This window comes from Monosiga brevicollis, genomic scaffold, assembly GCF_000002865.3.
Source record: "Monosiga brevicollis MX1 MONBRscaffold_6 genomic scaffold, whole genome shotgun sequence".
NCBI classification, from domain to species: domain Eukaryota; class Choanoflagellata; order Craspedida; family Salpingoecidae; genus Monosiga; species Monosiga brevicollis.
The window spans coordinates 360,460-379,804 of NW_001865043.1; the positions used below are offsets into that span (position 1 = coordinate 360,460).

General features: G+C 55.1%; 7 protein-coding genes across 7 annotated transcripts in view; 4 read left to right on the forward strand and 3 right to left on the reverse strand.

Moving 5' to 3' along the window:
* Positions 1 to 501: 501 nt before the first annotated feature.
* On the forward strand, positions 502 to 1,742 carry MONBRDRAFT_7006 (uncharacterized protein; the record flags this gene model as incomplete). The annotated part of the gene is made up of 3 exons (XM_001744418.1): positions 502 to 570; positions 685 to 967; positions 1,054 to 1,742. 3 exons carry the CDS (start codon positions 502 to 504, stop codon positions 1,740 to 1,742), a joined length of 1,041 nt encoding a protein of 346 aa, XP_001744470.1.
* Positions 1,743 to 4,119: 2,377 nt separating this feature from the next.
* On the forward strand, positions 4,120 to 7,112 carry MONBRDRAFT_16073 (uncharacterized protein; the record flags this gene model as incomplete). The annotated part of the gene is made up of 14 exons (XM_001744419.1): positions 4,120 to 4,306; positions 4,412 to 4,495; positions 4,603 to 4,694; positions 4,801 to 4,887; positions 4,985 to 5,065; positions 5,156 to 5,254; positions 5,356 to 5,409; positions 5,490 to 5,535; positions 5,618 to 5,709; positions 6,022 to 6,078; positions 6,231 to 6,324; positions 6,443 to 6,519; positions 6,639 to 6,809; positions 6,912 to 7,112. Coding segments are annotated over 14 exons (1,422 nt in total), but the record flags the coding sequence as incomplete, so codon positions are not given.
* A 319-nt stretch (positions 7,113 to 7,431) lies between these two features.
* MONBRDRAFT_24178 (uncharacterized protein) lies at positions 7,432 to 8,655 on the reverse strand (the record flags this gene model as incomplete). The annotated part of the gene is made up of 4 exons (XM_001744609.1): positions 7,432 to 7,836; positions 7,946 to 8,156; positions 8,269 to 8,399; positions 8,527 to 8,655. 4 exons carry the CDS (start codon positions 8,653 to 8,655, stop codon positions 7,432 to 7,434), a joined length of 876 nt encoding a protein of 291 aa, XP_001744661.1.
* A 786-nt stretch (positions 8,656 to 9,441) lies between these two features.
* MONBRDRAFT_7009 (uncharacterized protein) lies at positions 9,442 to 10,917 on the forward strand (the record flags this gene model as incomplete). The annotated part of the gene is made up of 1 exon (XM_001744420.1): positions 9,442 to 10,917. The coding sequence occupies one exon, from the start codon at positions 9,442 to 9,444 to the stop codon at positions 10,915 to 10,917; it is 1,476 nt and encodes a 491-aa protein (XP_001744472.1).
* A 128-nt stretch (positions 10,918 to 11,045) lies between these two features.
* On the reverse strand, positions 11,046 to 12,483 carry MONBRDRAFT_18433 (uncharacterized protein; the record flags this gene model as incomplete). Its single annotated transcript, XM_001744610.1, has 3 exons — positions 11,046 to 11,697; positions 11,867 to 12,135; positions 12,279 to 12,483. The coding sequence occupies 3 exons, from the start codon at positions 12,481 to 12,483 to the stop codon at positions 11,299 to 11,301; spliced, it is 873 nt and encodes a 290-aa protein (XP_001744662.1). The 3' UTR covers positions 11,046 to 11,298.
* A 3,014-nt stretch (positions 12,484 to 15,497) lies between these two features.
* On the forward strand, positions 15,498 to 16,868 carry MONBRDRAFT_24180 (uncharacterized protein; the record flags this gene model as incomplete). The annotated part of the gene is made up of 6 exons (XM_001744421.1): positions 15,498 to 15,606; positions 15,739 to 15,862; positions 15,959 to 16,043; positions 16,161 to 16,293; positions 16,447 to 16,620; positions 16,747 to 16,868. The coding sequence occupies 6 exons, from the start codon at positions 15,498 to 15,500 to the stop codon at positions 16,866 to 16,868; spliced, it is 747 nt and encodes a 248-aa protein (XP_001744473.1).
* Positions 16,869 to 17,707: 839 nt separating this feature from the next.
* MONBRDRAFT_31831 (uncharacterized protein) overlaps positions 17,708 to 19,345 on the reverse strand; it is a gene marked incomplete at both ends in the record, with an annotated part of 3,645 nt that continues 2,007 nt past the window's right edge. The window contains 5 exons of the mRNA XM_001744611.1: positions 17,708 to 18,018; positions 18,125 to 18,335; positions 18,425 to 18,514; positions 18,625 to 18,888; positions 18,983 to 19,027. Of these exons, the coding sequence (XP_001744663.1) occupies positions 17,708 to 18,018; positions 18,125 to 18,335; positions 18,425 to 18,514; positions 18,625 to 18,888; positions 18,983 to 19,027 (921 nt within the window). The remainder of the gene's footprint in view (positions 18,019 to 18,124; positions 18,336 to 18,424; positions 18,515 to 18,624; positions 18,889 to 18,982; positions 19,028 to 19,345) is intronic.

Genomic DNA, 19,345 nt, shown 5'->3' on the forward strand with positions numbered 1-19,345 from the left:
GCAGCAGCAGCAGCAGTAGCAGCATTCGTCAGCAGCAGTCGTCAGCCGTACACAGCAACACCAGCACCACCAGCACCAGCAGCACCAGCACCAGCACCCGGGCCACACACCTGTCGCAGCACTGGAGCCCAGAATGCAAAACACCAGAATGCGAACGGAGTGAACGGTTTTCAGATTTTTCTCGTGTGAGTTTAGTCTGCGTTTTCTTCGTATCTTCCTTCATCTTCTCTTTGTACTTTATGCTTACTAAAGCTAGCAAACTTTTGCATTTCTTCTTCTTCTTCTGCTTCTTTTGCCTCTTCTTCGATTTCTCAACACTACAAGCTTGAGAATTGTCAGATATTTTTTGCTTGGTGACGGGGTGACGACGCAGCAGCAGCAGCAGCAGCAGCAGGCGAAGCGCGCCGGCAGCGGAAGAGCGCTGCTGCAGAGGGGGTTGTGGGACGGCGAAGAGGTGTGTGTCGTCGGTGAGGAAGGAGAGAAGGGAAGGGCAATGTCAAGATGAGCGGGTCTGCGACGCCGCAGCGGCTCGCGAGCAATCATGCAGAAGAGGCAGAGCAACGAAAAGAGGTATGCGTGTTTGGCGCTTGACACCACGCGCCACCAACGCTCACCTTTGCTGCCTTTTACGTTTTCGATGTTGCATTTGTTCTTGCTGTGAACCCTGTTTTGCGACGAGATCAGCTTTGGCAACGACTGCGGCAACACAAGGCAGAGCGGGTGGCGCGACAATTTATCAACAATGCTGCGCGCGATAAGCCCATCACCCGGACGAAGCGGCACCAGGCCCTGCCCATCGAACAAACGGCGCCTCTGAGCTTTCTGGAAACTGCCACCGGCCTCGAGGCAGAAGCCTCCGAGCGCAGGTCAACGGTCCGAGAGCCAGCAGCAATAGCATCGGCACAGCCTGAAGCTATTGTTGAAGCCTTTATGCAGCGTCGTCAATACATCCGCGACCAGCAGCATCGTAAGTCTTGGTGTGTGCATGCAGCTTACTCGCGGCCATGAACACTTTGCCTGATCCAGTTCCCACTACTTGTCGTGTAAACCTAGATGCCGGTGAGGTGCGTGCGTTCCTCCAGAGCAAAAATCGTGTTCCGGCTGAGAATCGTGTCTTGGCTCAGGCGTTGGACCAGCCAGATGCAGATCACGGTCCAGCAATCGTGGCTCCGGCCCAGTCATACAATGGACAGCCTGGACCGACTTCGCCCGTCCCAAAGACTGGCACGGGCACACAAGACACCACGAAACCAAGCCCGCTGCTTCCGGCCATGGGCCTCGACCCGCACATCCGGGAGTTTGTGCGGACGAACCGCTGGCAGCTTCATGATCTCTTTTCCCGCTTCAAGCGAACGCCTGAAGACTATCATCTGACGACAGATGCGCTCTGCCGCTGGTTTGCGGTAGTAGGTGGACTAGCGGACCCGGACCCGAACGAGCGGCGCGTCATGGGCCTACTGTACCGTCCCTTTCGTGGCGATTTGCGAGGCATCTCGACACGACAAATTCAGCGCTATGTGGCACACTGTGGTGTGGGCGCAGGGAGATTAGTGGATTACCGTTTGTTGCTTGACGACCACGTTTCGCAAGTGATGAAAGAACAGCGTTTGCGTCACGACCGGGTTTCGCGCCGTCGCCATGGACTGCCTCCGCGATCTGAAGAGGAAGTGCATGAAGCCATTGCCGCATGCTTGGCGCGCAATTGCGATCCGAATAGCTGGCTTGACTCTTTGCCCTTATGACCCTGAGTGGGAGCTCGACGCACAAGCATACCCGCCCATGCTGCCTGTGACACGCATCTTGTAGCTTTGTCCCAGAAATGGCTTTGACCTCATGATGTGATGATAATTGACCTCTATGACTGCTCACTGGGTATCAGAACTGACCAAGAAGATGAGGAAGGAAGGGTCACGGGGCACAAGCACGAGAGATAGGAGGGTCGGTCGAATGAGATGAGGTGACAGCTTTTACAACTCAGACTAGCTTTCTAGGGTTGAGACGGTTAAAAATCGCCTACCCCAACTATTTTTCAGTACATCTCGTGTCTACGTATAATAATAAGATTGCATTCTTTCGGTGGTTTGGGCTCCCCAAACGGGCTTTACTGCAAAAGTTGTCCACTTTCGAGACACCAAAGCTTCCAGCCAAAGTAAATGCCCGCCTTCCCACCACCTCCATGCTATTGACACCGCCCTACCCAGGCCAAGACCCTCGCCACTGTCTAAATACTCATTCATCACGACCATGCCACAAATGACTGTAAATTTGTGATTTTATTCCCTAAAAACTCTCTCTCTGTATCTCTGTATCTCTGTGTCTCTGTCTGTCTGTCTCTGTCTGTCTGTCCCTCTCTCTGTCTGTCTGTCTCTGTGTGTCTCTGTCTGTCTGTCTGTCTGTCTGTCTATCTGTCCGTCTCTCTGTCTCTGTGTCTCTGTCTCTCTCTGTCTCTTCTTCACTCTCTGTCTCTTCTTACAGAAAAGAGCTCTCTGTCTCTTCTTAACTCTCTCTGTTGTGACAAAAAAGAGCAAAATGTCTGCAATTGCAATTGTCAGCATCCAGGTGTTGGTTGGACGGCACAGAGACAGGATGGCGTTGTGGCGGCGGATGGCTGCGGCGGTGGTGGGCCGGGGGGATGTTGTGGTGGCCAGGTTGTGGTGGGTGCGTGGGGTGGGGTCGCGGGCCTTGAGTGTGGATGCGTTGCGAGAGGCGGATGGCAAGTGGCGACAAGCCCAGGCTGCGGCACTTCCGGCCATCTCGGTGACGCTGGATGATGGGCTGACTCATGAACTGCAGCCATATACAACTGGCCCTGCTGATCTCGTGTCTCGTACGTCTCTTGTCCCAGCCATGCCGCTGTGTTGCCCAGACCCCCGCGTCAACGGGCCATCTTTGGTGCGGCGTGCTTTGTTGGTGCTTCATACCTTCTTCTGCCTCCGCCCCTTCTAGGCAAGCGGGCCCGGCGCTCTCTGCTGGCCTTGCTCGATGATCAGCCCATCGACCTGTATGCCCCATTGACTTCAGGAGGGCACCTCCGCTTTGTGCCCCTCGCCGACTGGGAGCGGTACAAGGAGGTTGGTCGGGCAGCAAACGCACCAATGGTTGCCTTTTACTCTTGTTTTTTGCAGCTCTCAAGCGCGCTCCGCGCTTGGCTGCCTCGAGCTTTCCGCTCCTAGCAGCCTCGGCCACACCTGTCTGGAGCTCACTTCACGCCACCTCCTCTGCGCTTGCCTGCGTGCCCCGTATCGGCACCTGTCAGATCTACTGGCACTCGGCTTCGCACGTGCTAGGAGCTGCGATCGAGCGCTGCTTTGATCAACATGTGGCCCTTGCTGATGGCCACATGAGCAACAACGGGTACGACCGATGTCAGTTTGGCTGCCTGGTTCCAGCTGCCGACTGGCTAACGACCAGGCCTTGGCTTCTCCTTTCGTGTGTTGCATTGGCGAGCAAACAGCAATGGCTTCTTCTACGAGGGTCTTCTGCAGCCCACAGCAGATTTGGATACCACCATCTTGGATGAGGCCCACCGCGCTGCTGTTGACGCCCATGTTGAAGTGAGTTTGACCGGCATTCGGGAAGTGACGGCTGGGTAAATTGGCGAGTCGCTGACCTAGCCTACATTTTTTGCTTGTTACCCGCTTCCCCATCATCTGCAGGATATTCTCAAGACCCCCGACACCTTTGAGCGGCTAGTGGTGCCGCTTGATCTTGGTATGGTCTGACTTCATCGCCCATCTCACGTCATTCTCTGGCATTCAACATATTCATGGGCCACCCTTTCGACGTGAATTCAGCGAATCACTACTTCCAGGACCGTCCTCGTCATGTCTTCAAGCAATACTATTTGGCGCGTCTCGCAGCCCAGGGTGCCACCCATGTCACCGTCTACAAGTGCGTGTGTGTTTGCCTGCTCTGAGAAGGCTCATGCATTGCACGTGGATTGTCTTGTCATACCCTCACTCTTCCTGGGCATGCATCTTGGTGCAGGCTCGGGGATTTCGTTGATCTGTGTCGAGGTGCGCACGTCTGTGTCAACTCTTGCAGACAAGCCTTCTTGAGCGCCCCCAGTTCCTTGTCGCTTACTTCTCCCATGTTTGATGCTTGCTGCATGTAACATTAGGTCCACATATTGGCTCGACTTCTCACTTTGCCGCGCTCAAGACAACTAATCAGTCTTCAGTGGCGTGGAAGCCTAGTGAGCCGGCATATTTCACAGCTCCGGCAGGCCACGAAGACCGTGAATACAAGTTGCAGCGTGTGCATGCCGTGGCGTTTCCTACTCAAAAGGAGATGAAGCAATACGAAGGTGCGAGCGCAACGGCGCTTGACTGTGCCGCACTGGCGTGTGCTGACCAGCGACCGCTCAACTCTGCTCGCTGTCTTGTATTTGCTTCTGTTTGGAATGCTCCAGCCCGTCTCGAAATGGCCAAGCAACGCACACACCAGCATATTGGACAAGAGCAAAAGCTCTTTTTCCTCGACGCTCGCTCACCTGGTATGTTGTGCCCCCTTCACCTCTTTTTCTCGAGCTTCATATCGCCGCTTGGTTCAGGGTAGGCGAGCACGTGGAATAACGCCGTTTGAGTTTGATTGCTCAACTAGGTGCGCCCTTTTGGTTGCCGCACGGCCTGCGTATTTTCAAGCGGCTGGAAGCCTTGGTGCGCGGAGTTCACAGCAATTATGGATTCGAGGAGGTAGGTTGACTTGAAACGTACACACATTTTACTCATGTTGATGCCCTTATTTCAGTCGTCATCGTGACTTACCTACCACCACGCCAATGCATGAACGATGGCCTAGGTCAAGTCGCCGTTGGTCTACAAGCAGCATCTGTGGAACACATCAGGTCACTGGGAGCATTATAGCGAGGACATGACCGTGCTACAGGTTTGCCTTTTCCTCTTCCCTCCCCCACTTTAGATCTCACTCTTTGCACGCGCGCTCATCTTTGACCACGGCCTGGATCTGGGTGGCATGCCACTAGCATAAGGAGGATGAAGAGGTGTGCCAAGCTCTCAAGCCCATGAATTGCCCGGCACATTGCATCATGTTCAGTCATGAGCCCGTACGTGATGCGCAGCTTGCAAAGCACGGCTGGTTTCTTGCCCCAGCAGCCTGGGAACTCACATGTGAGAGGGCACGTGTCTGACTGTAGCATTCGTATCGTGAGCTACCGCTACGCTTCGCCGAACATTCAGCGCTGCATCGCAACGAAGCATCGGGGGCTCTATCGGGCCTGACGCGCGTGCGCCAGGTAAGCCACCCTCTCATAGTCACTCCAGCAATGATCAATACAAAACGCGTGAGCGTGCTCGTCTAGTCACCTAATTCGAACCTGGCCTTTTGATTGGGTAGTTTCATCAAGACGACGGTCATATCTTCTGCCGACCAGATCAAGTTTCCAGCGAGGTCAGAGGCCTCTGCTATTGATGCATTGGTTTTTGACACGCCTGTTGCTTATCCAACGTCAACACCCTGATGCAACACAGGTGGCACGCTGTCTCGAGGCCATTGGCGTGGTCTACGCTCGCCTTGGTAGGTTTACATTTCCTCTTGCTTCCGACCGACCAAGCACCCCCTCATGGCCCGTGGCCACTGACATTTTGCCCAACTGCAGGACTGACACCCACCGCTGTCCTGTCGACGCGACCTGAAACGGGCTATGTGGGCTCTTTGGAGATCTGGTGCGCGTTGCGCTCCTCGTTCATTGTGAACCACGGTCATGGGCTGTGCCTCACCTGCGATTCCGCTGGCCATGTAACTTGGAAACATGGTTTTGCAGGGCACAGGCCGAGAGCGCCTTGACGCAAGCCCTGCGCGATTCTCAAGTAGCCTTTGACATTAATTCTGGAGGTGCGAGACCGCAAAGATGTGCTCTTACTGTCATCAGCACTAAGCGTCAGGAAGAGTGGCCATTCTTCTTCTTCTTTTTCCTTCTTCCTCGCCTCATTCTTTCGTGCTGGCGATGTCTGGATCATGTTCTCGGACTGTGTCTTAGATGGTGCCTTTTATGGACCGAAGATCGACATCCGCGTTCGCGACGCAATGGGCCGTACGCATCAAACCGCAACCATCCAGGTAGGCGCACCACCGCTCGTGTGTTGGGAAGGCCATCGAGATACAAAAAAAGAGCGATCGGTCTGGTTCAGGCTTGAAAACGAGAGGATGCGAGTGCGCTTGTGCATGGGGGCAGTACGCGGGTGCAACACTGATGATGTTGAATGTGCCAGCTGGACTTTAATATGCCAATGCGCTTTGAGCTGTCATACAAGGATGAGGATGGTGCGCCACAGACACCGGTTCTCATCCATCGTGCCGTGCTCGGTAAGTTTATTTTTGTTTTTATTTTTGGAAAGGCAGCACAAGCTTTACCGCGTGAAAAGCAGCGCTTCTCTGGTGTGCAGTCTGCTGATGGGTCGTGCGTCTACGGTCGATTTGGCAGGCTCTTTTGAGCGTATGATGGCCTTGCTCACAGAGCAGTACTGGGGTCGCTGGCCGCTTCATCTCAGCCCTCGCCAAGTGGGTAACTGCCCCTTGCTCACTGCCGCGTGGCTTGACTCTAAAGACATCCTTTTTTGATCGCTCACATCAAACCTTTGACCACGGTCCTCACTCCATCATGCTGGTCGCTGATTTAGCTGTTGATCCTGCCTGTGTCGGAGAAGCACGCGTCGTATGCTTGGGATGTATATCACGAACTTCAACCATTTGGCCATGTCGATGTAGATGACTCGCCTGTTTCCCTGTCCAAACGCATTGCTCAACAGCGTGTCCTGCGTCACAACTATGTGGCAGTCGTCGGTGACGAGGTGAAGTACCATGTTTGCGCACCCGCCGCCAGGATGCGTTCTTCTGTTTCCTGCCTGCGCCTCTAATGAGGGTTGAATTTCTCTCCGGGCGTGCGTGAGCAGGAAGTGGCCAATGATACTTTGAGCATCCGCCACCGCGACGGGGCATATGTGGCCTCGCCCGACGCTGAGGCTGACTTGGCACGACTGCTGCGCCATGACATGGAGCAATTGCCCGAGGGACCCGCGACGGTCACCACGGTCATGCAAGTCCTGCGCAAAGCACGCAGCATGGAATGGCCCGCACCCAGTAGCGCCCGATGAAGAAGCCAATGAAAGCCACCTCAGCTCAACCCCATGAGCCGAGGTGAGCTGTGTGTCAACTCGTTGTTGAGACCGTGGATGGGTTTTGAATGTGAAAGAGCAAGAGCACCCACGCATGGGCGGTATCACGGTAAAGTGAAGATAGCAGAATCGATCATTCTCGAAAAAGGAACAAAAACAAACATGCCACGTCGCCGCGCCTGCCCAGGCGGCAGACGCAACGGGAAAAGGAGATGAAGACATTGAACGAGCAAAAACATCCGACAGACAGGAGGAGAAAAGCCAGTGGCTCGATGGCCACAAAGTGATGGTCGTGTCTCTAATTCTCATGCAGTTCGAGGAGCTTGGCCAGGTTGTTGTGATAGTGCATGAGGTTTGGGCAGGCATCAATCAGGTGCTGGCGAACGCCCAGGCTATCAAAGCGGACATGAAGAAAGCCGTTTACAGCGGGAAAGAGCCAACAGTCGGAGATGGAAGGCGTTTCGCCATGAACGTAGGTGCGGTTGCGCAACATGGCTTCGGCTGCATCAATGTGCTCGATGGCCATTTCAGCAATGTCTTCGTGGGAGTAGCGCAGCAAACCATAGCCCCAAAGCCAGCGGGCCATGCCGGCGCAAATCATACGGAAAAGCGGGGCACGCAGCAGCGGTGGTACACTGGCCAAAGCCGCGTCGCGAAAGGCGTTGCGCTCCGAAATGGAAGGATTCAACCAGCGTGAGTAGAGCTATCCTCGGAAGACGTGGAAACAGGTAGCGTAAGCAGGCAAAGCCGGAATCAGAAGAGGTGGCGGTCGAGACGTGGGTAGGCGGTCCGTTGGAAAACACAGGACATACCGCGTCGTGATACAAGGATTGATCGACCAGGCTGTCCAGGAGCATGTGACGCAGTTGCTCATCCTCGTCCAGTTGAATCTGCAAACGGCCGAGCATGGGCTTGCCAGTGCCATAGGTGGCCAGAAGATACTTGAGGATATACTTTGAGTCGGGCAGCACCCGGTCACCGTGCTTGATGTAGGGCAGCTTGCCTTTGGGCGCCGTCGACACGCTGAAAATGACATAGGGTGCCAGCAACGGAGTGGCTAGCTGTGAGCGGGCTTGGCTACGTCGCCTGCAAATCGCTTCTTGTGGCAAGGGGGGTGGGGGGCGGTTGCACGTACTCGGCCGTCGTGTGAACTTCATGCGGAATTTGGCAGAGATCGAGAAACATGAGAAGGCGAGCGCAGGCATTGCTCGAGTTGAGCAGTGGACGTGGGCAGGTCGGCGGGAATACATAGAGATGAACCACGTCCTATGACGGGACCCAGAGCAGCACCACAATGCCCAGATCTTGATGTGAGGGTACAGAACCCACAAATAGAGAAGGTGCCTACGCAGAAAGCGATCGGCGACAGGGGATCGGATTCACATGACTATACCTTGGGGTTGCCGGGGGAGACGTCAATGCGCTCGCGCTTGTAATCGGGCACGGTAAAAATCTCGCGCAGGTACAAGAGTCCAGCCACGGTCAGGCCAAGAATGACACCACTGGCCACCTCGGTCCACATGATGCCGTTGGCAATGGGGCAGCCCGCTCAAACACGAAGCAAAATGGTGCAGTCCACACTGGAGTCAGTCGCGTCCGTCGGTGGCCAGCAACTCCTCACTGAACCGCTCAAATCCGTTTTCGAAAATCGTGTGTGTGTGTGTGTGTGTGTTGCGCGTGTCCTTGAGTGCGACGCGCAAAGAAAAGGGTCTCACATTTGGGGGTAAAAATACCACACGTAAAGAAAATAAAAACGGCGCGAAATACGCGAAAGAGAGCGGAAAACATGATCAAGTGGTGCGGCACTAGTGGTGTTCTTCACCCGGCACTGATTGTGCACGTTGTGGAGCAAGCAGAGCAATGAAAGTGGGTGTGATAATGGGTTGTCACGGGGATTTAGCGTTATTGAGACTTCATGGGGCTTGCAGGCTCAAGTCCAAAGCCACAATACGGTGTCAACGATGCTCAACAGCAAGCTGATCTAGCTGAGCGGCCATTCCCTGGGATCAGACGCAGGCGACACACACGTCCGACTGAGCCCCTGTGCTCATCAATTGGAAAACCTCGCAAGAAACTCTGCTATTTCGCTTGGTTTGTATCGAGTTGCTTGGCCACCAGCCGTTTCATCGAGCGACTCGAAGCAGCTCGGGCGCACATCCCTCGAGACCTTTGGCCAGAAAGATCATGGAGCATGGTTCAATGTCTCAACAAGAAGTGAGTCCAAGCATCTCCGTCGTGAGGTTGTTGTCGCGTTCTGGACTCCAGCCTGACTCCTCATTTCCAACCTGTATGATGCCAGGCACCATTGATGGCACTGGTGGGGCACGAAGAGCTATCACGCCGCATTGACACCTTCCTCAATGGGGCACGCATGGGAGATGCCAGCCGCCACCTCGTGCTTCGGGGTGGCTCTGGTACGGGGCGCACCAGTCTATTAGCAGCCGTCACACAGCGCTGGGCTCACCGCCTCGATGTCGTGTCCTGGGTCACGAAATTCGGGATCTCCCGGATGCCCTTTGCTGGACTGCGCCAGCTGCTGCTCTTTCGAAATAACCAGCAATCGTGCTCATTACCAATGTCGACCCCTTTGGGTGCCCCACCGTCTCTTGCGCGTCTGGTGAACGCCTGTAATACGGCGCAAGATGCAACAGCATCTGGCAACGCGGTGATGACAGATGTGGGCGATGCGGACGCTGCGCGTGCCCGGAAGCATTCCGCTTCGCTTCTCATCCCCCCTCGCGCAGCATACTGCGATTTTGCAGTCACGCTCTTGCGAAACACGGTTGTGCTCATCGATGACTTTGACCAAATGGACCCTGATAGCCGCGATGTGCTTTTGCACTTGGCGGCAACACGGGCTGTGCTGGCGCTTGTGGTCACGGTCCTGCCCCATGTGCCCGTGCTCCCGCCAGGCATTCCATCGCAGCTGCTGGCAACGACAGAGCTCATCTTGCGTCCACTCACCACCGAGCAGCTTGGTCGACTGGCCTGTTGTCAGCTCAACCTGAAGGTCCTGCCGCCGACCATGCATGAACTGCTACACACACACGGGCGCGGAAATCCTCTCTTTTGTGTAAGCATTTTGAAGTTGTTGCAGCAGGCCAAGGCACAGCACCACTTTGATCAGGCTGGCGGCGATTGGCTATCCTTACTTCACGTCGGCAAGCCTGGAGCAAGTGTTGCTCTGGCGGCTCACCAAGTGTTGCAGCAGGTTCACTTGGGCTGCCTGCCCGCGGCGGCCATGCATGTACTCAAGTGCTCGGCCGTGGTGGGCCCTGTGTTCACCGCTCAAGATCTGATAGACTTGGGCCATGCTGGGACGAGTTCAGCTCACAAGCTCTTTGAACTTTTGCATGTGCTCCAAGATGCTGCGTTGATTCAAGCCCTTCCAGGGCCCGCTTCGGCTGCTACGTTTGCTTTTTGCCACGCTTCGACCCGTAGCTTTGTGCTCAAGCAGTGGCCCATCATTCTGCGTCAGCGCTTGCATGCACAAGTGGCAAGCCTGTGGGAAAGTCAGCTTAAGGCAGGTGTGGCGCGTGGGCTCTTGCGCCCTGATGACCGGCTGGAAAGGCTCTACCGCATCTCAGATCAATGGGAGAGTGCCGGACAGACTCAGTCCATGTATATGACATGGCTGTCGATTGCCGAGGAGCATTTTCATGATGGCGACCACTACAGTGGGATCAAGACACTTGAGGCGCTCATTGCACCTGAATCAACTCTTGTGCAGCCTCTGCGCAGATGCGTTGAGGTCCTGCTTCACAACCACGCTCAAGCTCAGTGAGGCCCCGCGATAAGCCACTTTGATTAATATTGCCTAGGTTGCGACGCAGTTGCATCAACATAAGGCAACCTCTCCCTTGGACAGGTGCCGCATCGTTTAGTGCAAAAGCAAAACAAAATTGAGACCGGTCAAGGACAAGAATGAATTCATTATGCGGTGGTACAGACACAAGTCACACGCTTGTATTCACATGCACACTCGCTCACACATACAAGCGAGGAGGCAGAAATTGGCGTACAGCCCCACAGGGTCGCGCTCCTTCAACTCGACACACGTGGGCAAATGAAGGATCAAGCCATCACATCATTCACCAAACAAAGCAAGGACAGGTAAAAACGAAAATAAATCAAGCAAGTGGGTCAAAAGCAATGACAGGAGACTCTACTTGTCCATCATCTCGACCTTGTCAACGGAACGCTCTTCATTGGGGTTCTTGGCATTGTTGGAGCCCATGAAGCGCATGAGATTATCACTCATAAAGTAGGAGCCGGGCTTGTTACGATCGCAGTCCTCAGCCCAGCAGAGGAAGATGGTGTCGATGGCCATGTCATAGACGGTCAGGAACTCGTCAGCAATGAAGAAGGCAATGACACAGCTGGCAAAGACCACAGCACCCCAGTAGTTGAGCTCGTTCTCCATGTTGCCGTCCTGCTGAATGTAGAGGTAGGTGAAGATACCAGTGGCACAGACAATGACCAGCTTGCACACGAAAATGATGACCGAAGTCACCGTGTTCAAGGTGACAACGCGCAGCAAGTTTGCTCCCAGCACTCGGAAGGCCTACCAAAATTGGCAGATGACGATGCAATGAGTTTGGATACAAGATGATTCAAGAGAAGAAGCATAAAACAGGCCAGAAACACCGGGAGGCAGTCACATGGAACAGAGAAGGAGACGCCGCGGCCACGGGGGTCAAAATCCGCCAGTTTGCGCTTGAAAAAGATCGTACCCGTGCAGCAGCGCCACAGAAGCTGTATCCGGAGATAGCAATCTCGATGTAGGCGTTCTTGTTGATGAAGGACAAAAACTTTTCCAGGCACCAGAAGCAGCACATGCAGCAGCGCAAAATGCAGGTGACAATTGGACCGGTACGGTCCTCGGTCTTCTCCTTGATGTAATACAGGATAGCCCGGATGAACTGGATGATGGCGATGATGAGCGAGCCAAAGGCCAGGGATCCAATGTGATAGCGCAGAGTGCGGTAAGTGGAACGCAAAACTGTCAGACGCAGCGTGCTCTTATCGCGCGTAAAGTACCTGTTGGGCGGAACAGTGTGCAAGTGAGTTTGCGTGGGCAATGGCGGTGAACAAGGTGACGGGAAGAGGAGGAGGGTCGAGCAAACGAGAGAGGCGGGTGGGGACTGGAGAGGGTATTTGGCGCTTCGGGCACGTACCAAGTGGCAATGGTGCCAGCAAGCACCATTTGTTCAAAGGCCAGAATAAACTGGGTGTTCCAAAAGAGGGAGAGGATGAGATACCACCACTGTTTGCGATAGTTTGAGTCGCTACTGTCTTGGAAGAACACGTGATAATCGCCGTCCTCTGCGGCATCGCCACGAGTGATCATGAAGGTGTAGATGTAGGCCCAAAACACGATAAATCCAACGAGGAAGGCATTGCTCCAAACGGGGGTCAGGAAGATCTGCGGGCACATGGAATGCATGAGCCAGGGACAGCGCAGCGGCCCCTCTAGCTTGGTGGTGGCGCGGCCATACCTGTGGCAGTTTGCGGGCGGCGGTTGAAGCTTCTTGGAAGATGGCCACAGCGAGGGCGATGCGGCGACGCAAGGCGATGACGACGATCCAGACAAGAGCAGTGAAAATCCAGGCCGCGATGGACACGCCATAGAGGAAGTCACGATTGGTGGGCTGCGAATCAGGTACCGCTTCGCCGTTGGCCCGAGCCTGTTTTGCCCAACAACCAGGGAATCCCATACCAATTGAGTTGCCTCACCGCGTTACAGCCAGAGGAGCCGAAGGGGGCGGCGCAAGCCAGAGAAGTGGGCAGTCAATGGCAGCGTACCGTGTCAATGTCATCGCGAACTTTGCGGTACTCGACGGTTGAAACGATGGCGAGGCCCAGGGAGGCCAGCATACCCGCCAAGATCAACGTGTAAATGATAACTTTGCCAAAGCACCTACAGAAAATGATTCAAATTTAATCCTCGAAATGTGGGACTTGTCGCTGTGATAACGGCGGTTTCAAGCAGACGGGCAGAGCGTGGACGCACCGCATGAGGAAGATGACGACGATGCTGACGATGATCGAAGCCACGGCTCCGTAAACGATGATCCAGCGACCGGTCACAAGATCGGACATGAGCTTCTCAGCGACTGTATTTGCGCCCACGAGGTTGAGGACATCTTCAGCAGCGCCCGTCACGGCAAGGGGAATGCAACGGCGAAGGCCAAAGCGGGAATCGGCAGCATAAATGGTGTCTGGGCATGGGTTGGCTGCCTCGGCGGTGCTGGTGTGGTTGTTGGCCACAGCCTCTGTGAAAGCGGTCCAAAGGACGAGAGTGTAAGCGGCGAGCATGCGCGGGTAGAGCCTGAGCAAAACGGGACAGTGGCACACAGCAACTGATGGTTCTAACCGTTGTAGGCATCAGAGTAGGCGCTGGAAGACAGACACACGCCGAGCTCAACGCATTTGGTGATGTTGTCGGAGCAGGTGAAGGAGCTACCACCAAGATCCTCTTCAGTAGGGCAGGCGGAGATGCAAATGTCAAAAGAGTCAGAGTCGGTTGGGTTGGTATAGTAGAGAAACTTGTAACCAGTCAGATCAATGCCGGAGAGCTCCGATGTGATGCCAGAGAGGGAGGAGCGGCCGGCGTTTGATTCATCGCAAAGGTTGCCCCAAGAGTCAGTGCCGTAGACGATGCGCTCGGGCTCGCCATCGCTTAGTGCGATACCGGCGATGGTGAGAAATCCGACCCAAAAGAGGACAAAGAGGAGCAGGCAGGGAATATCCCGGCAGCGACGGTCCTTAATGGGTCCATCGAGTTGCTTTTGTTGCAACTCTTCAACTTCATCGTCCGTGTTGCAGCACGGCATGGCTGACGGTCGATCTTGATCCTGTGCCAAGCAAAAGGGCGGGGCGGCTGCGATCAGCACCAGGTCGTTTGGGCACACGGTCAAAAAAGAAGAAGGCAACAACAGGCGGGTGGAAGGGTGTTGTGGATTCAGGGCAGAGCGAGCATGGCTCAAGAGGCGAAAGGCTAGGCAGGTCAGACGAGGATGGGGTGCTATGAAGCAGGGGAGCGGGGAGGGACGAGCTGGTGGGCGGGGCAAGCTGAGCGTCGAGCATATCTCACCCTACAAAACGTCAAGAGCAGCTACGGTTTCTATGGCCTGCGATAAATCAAGAAAAACAGGAGCACCAACCAAGATCAGACACCTTGACACTGTGCATTTGTCCCCCGAACTAACGCCATCCGCCCGCCCAGACCCCAGACCCACCCTCTTGTCGTCAACGCCCTCAATAGAAAAAAAAAATAATTTCGTCAGAGTTTGAGAGAGAGAGAGAGAGAGTTTGAGAGAGAGAGAGCGAGCGATAGACATAGAGTTTGAGAGAGTTGGAGAGAGATTGAGAGAGTTTGAGAGAGTTTGAGAGAGCTTGAGAGAGAGTTTGAGAGAGTTACTGAGAGAGAGAGAGAGAGAGAGAGAGAGAATTTTCATAGAGAGAGCGAGCAATCAACATCTCATCTTTTCGCGCCGTTTGTTCTGCAGTGCAAAGGGGCTGCAGGATCAATGGCCTTGATCGCCACAATTGGCGGCTGCCTAGATCGAAAAGGCCACCACCGCCGCCGCCACATTTATATGCGCGAGTTTCTAATGACCCGAACGTTGTGGCGGCTCACACGTGTGAAAAAGGGGGCGGTTGGGCTTGTCAGGAGATCCTGAAAGTCGACATAGGTACACACACACACACACACACACACACACACACACGCCATAGTTTGGCTGGATCAACAGAGCGTGCTTTTCCTGGTACAAGCAAACGGGAACCGACAAACCGACAACGTCACAGACGGCCTTGTAGATTGCTGTACACGCAGGCAGAGAGGCAGACAGCTGTGACCACGGTCGGATATCCGACTGGTCAGACCGGGCGGACGGCTGCCTTCCCATTCCACCACATCTCAAGAGGACCAGCCCGGTCTGTTATCCTGGCTAAAGTTGTCGTGAGTCCTCCGTTCTGCTCATCTCGATGACGTGCAACCATGAAAAGGTTTACGCCCTAAAACCCGTTGCAAAGCCCTTCACATTTGAGCAAGACGGGGTTCGCCTTTTTGCTGACAATGGCGTTACAGGTGGTAGCGCTTGGCGACGCGTATGCGAGCCAAGTCTAACGTATGTCACACATTACCAAGATACCTTGGCAGATTGCTTCTGGCGCTGGCGGGCAATTGCATTTTGTCGAGCGACACACTACCACTGGACTCGACTCGGACGGCGGTGGCGGTCTCGTGCAGGATTGAGAGGGCTTGGGAACGCACAAGTGTTGTGTTGACGTCAACTGACTGACTGACTGACTGACTGAATGTCGTGTGCCTGCGGTACTGCCACTCAAACCAAAACAATGGGTCGTCGTTTCTTTGTTGGCGGCAATTGGAAGCTGAATGGCTCCCGCGCCAGCATCCAGGAGCTTCTCGAGGCCTGGGGCAAGGCTGACCTCGATAAGTCTGTTGGTACGTGTTTGAGTCATCGAGTATGCGCCTTGGACACCTGGTCCGCTGCTTCACGACCCGTGTGGAACCAGACCGTCTCCGTCCCCGTGACCTGTGCTGAGCCTCACGTCTTGCTTTGGCCCCACGACACAGAGGTGGTCATCTCCCCACCAGCCGTCTACGCCGACTTTTTGCGTGCCAACATGCCCGCAGAGTTTGGCCTGGCGCTTCAAAATGTCTACAAGGAGGGCAGTGGCGCCTTTACCGGCGAAAACAGGTTAGCTCTCGCTACCGCCCCCTCTCAGACCCGTACTGGCCAGTAAGGCACCCTAACTCTCCAACTTCTGAATCGATCCTGCGGCTTCTTCTGCAGCGCCGACATGGCCCTGGATGTGGGTGCCGACTGGGTCATTCTGGGCCACTCGGAGCGCCGTAGCATTTTTGGCGAGTCCAACGAGGTAAGCGTGCACTATGAGCAGAGGACGCCTTCGTACACCCGGCACCACCACAACGCACGCGTCTCGAACCTGATTGCACGCCGGCCCTCTTCTGATGATGATTGATTATTCTCTTAGCTCATTGGTGAGAAGACCGCATACTGCCTCGGCAAGGGCATCAAGGTGATTGCTTGCGTCGGAGAGCAACTTGAAGAGCGTGAAGCCGGTAACACCCAGGCCGTTGTGGAAACCCAGTTGAAGGCCATTGCTGGTATGTGCAATCCCGTGTTACAATGTCGTGTTGCGACCCGTTGTTGCAGTGCCGTGTTACTCTCGCGCTCAGACACGGTGCCGTGCCGTCCATTCGGCAACTGTGCTTTGATGTCTCATGATTCTTCTGTGCTGACTTGCTGCACTTGTATAGCCAAGGTCTCCGACTGGTCCAAGGTCGTGATCGCCTACGAGCCCGTCTGGGCCATCGGCACTGGCAAGACAGCCTCACCGGAGCAGGCCCAGGAGGTCCATGCCAGCATCCGGGCCTGGCTCAGCAAGGAGGTCAGCGCCACGGTCGCTGCTGAGACCCGCATCATCTACGGAGGTACGCCTTGGCTCTAGCCTGCCTGCAAGCAGACAGCATCACGTCCTCGTTTCAGAGCCCAGCCCGGGCCTGTCTCTCAACGTGATCAGCTCATTCCCTGTTGCGCTCGTGACATGGTGGTTACAGGCTCGGTCAAGCCAAGCAACTGCGCCGAGCTTGGCAAGCAGGAGGACATTGACGGTTTTTTGGTGGGTGGCGCTTCCCTCAAGCCCGACTTTACCACCATCATCAATGCCCAGAAGGCCTAGGTCGCTCGGCTGGCTTGGGCTCAATTGTGCAGCGGCAGCTGGCTCCATTTTCGCACATACCAACACACAAATCTAAAAGTTAAAAGAATGGCCCTGCCCTTTGGCGGCTTTTTCCATGGTGTAGTAGCATACTTTCTACTTGAAAGAGATGCGCCTTTGGGTGTATCAAATTTGTAAGCCTATGCCCGGCCTCATTGAGGCCACTTCAATCATCACGGGTATACAAGCACAAACACAACACGCACAATCAGGCGCGTGCGCTGACACGAACACAGATAAGGACAGGCAGACCGACAGACGGACAAACAGACATCAAATGTGATGAAACAAACATGGTTACAGCCTGATCTGGAATCAAAGGACCCGGCCTCGCAATCCACCCGCGCGCACGCGCCTCAGCGCATGGTCGCGAGGAAAACTGGGTATGGACCAAGGTCACAGTCGAGCCAGCAAGGTCGAGGTGGCGAGGTTCGCAAAAAAGCAAGGACCAATCAAGTAGAAGTAAAAACATCTAGACAAATGGCAGCTAAAAAACGCGATGCCTTTGAACTGACAACAGCGCACGAGCCAAGACTCGCGTGCTGCAGCACCAAGGGAGGTCTGAGCGCAGGACATGGCTCGGTAGGAGGGCACCTCAAAAACCAAAACAAAAACCAAAGAACCATTCCGGTGACATGGACACAAACAAAAACTCAAGCCGAGGTGACTCGAAATGGAGGCGACTCGAAATGGAGATTCAAGGACAGAAGCCACGACACGGGCTGTCGGTGCGGCCTAGCCGAGCACCGGCGAACCACGCGACACCGGGTGATGGCGCTGGGTGGCAGCCATGGACATGATCATGTTCGGAAGGAGAACTGGCGCAGGTACTGGTCGGTTTCGGAAGCCACCTTTTGGATGCGATCTTCGACAAAATCTTCCTTGTTTTCCTCCTGCCTCTTCTTGAGCTCAGCCTCCTTTTCCTGGATGCGCTTGAGCTCTGCTTGACGCTCGGCTTCCTCGGCGGCCTTCTTGGCCTCCCATTCGGCCCGCATTTTGCTGCGACGTTCCTCCTCGGCAGCTGCGCGACGCTCGCGCAGCGCCTTCATTTCCTCCTCAAACTCACCAAAGTCTGGTGCGTTATCTGTGTCATAATCTGCCTCATCCGGAGCTAACAGCGAGTACCAGGGGGAGGGGGAAAGTCGGGTTAACATTCCAGCCGCAAGCGTCAGGGGTAAACTGTATAACCTCTGCCAGACTGAGCACATGAAACATACCAGCGGCTTCTTCCTCGTCGGAAGAATCATCAGGAATGACGTTGCCGTCTTCATCACGAAGCATGTTCCAATCGCGTGAGCCAACGCGGCCAACCTGAATCTTGTCGGCCTCTTCCTTTTCGCGGCGGCTCTCGTAAAAGAGCTTGTCCGGGTTTAAGGCTTTGTAAATGCGGCTATGCTCTTCCTGTTGTGCTTTGAAGAGTTTGGACGACTGCCAGGACCAACACGGCATGACAAGTGAGCGAGGGATCGGACTGGGTTGGGAGGCGGGTGGGACGAGCTTGGCAGAGAGACGCGTACTTTGGCATGCTTGTCTGGCTCTTCGGGCGTTTCATTGGCAAACGCAGCATTCTTGGAAATGTCAATCGCCAGGCGCCCCGTAATCTTTTTCTGTGGAGATGCAAAGTTTTTGATTCACACGGGGATGAGGAGCCCGAGCGCGTGACGAAGATGGATCACTTCAGGGCTTGCACGTTTGGCGGCGCGGGCGGAGCACGGACCGATTGCACGCGGGCGACGGCCTTGGCTTCTGCGTTGTTGTCCTCGACGCTATCGGGCAAAGCAACAACGACGTCTTCTGAAGACTTGGACTCTTTTAATTTGTCCGTCTGTTTCTTGTCGGCCTTTTTGTCGGCCTTTTTGTCTTGCTTGGCGGCCTTTTTATCAGACTTCTTGTCGGCAGGTGCGGGTGCGGGTGCGGGTGCGGATGCAGCCCCGTTCTTGTCTTCAAAGGTGATTTGTGTTTGAGGCTCTTCCTTCTTGGCCTGGTGTGAAAGGTCACAAATGGCGTGAAGCAACAGGGGTCAGCAAACGCAGCAGGGTCTGCGTGTGGCTCAGATGGTGAGCGGGCGAGCGCACCTTGGAACCCTTGCCTCCCATGATGCTGGTGCTTGACGCCGAGCGCTGGACACGGTAGGGTGAGGTCAAGACCGCGCAAAGGGGCGAGGTGGTGCAGAAGGGGGCGGGAAGAGGCACGCGAGGTGTCCAACGCTCGCCGGCCCACGTTGTTTCCGCAACAAAGGCTATCAGAACAGGTCCAGCAGACAAGTCCGACCAACAAGACTGTGAGTTGAAGCAAACGACACAGTCCCTTCCCATGCAGCGTTCAACTTGAAACCAGGCTGTTGAGTTGATAAGCCTTTCGAATGCCGGCATCTGTCAGACACCCGCCCACGCAAAGCCCGCCTGGCGTCCAACGCCCCCCCCCCCCCCCCCCAAAAA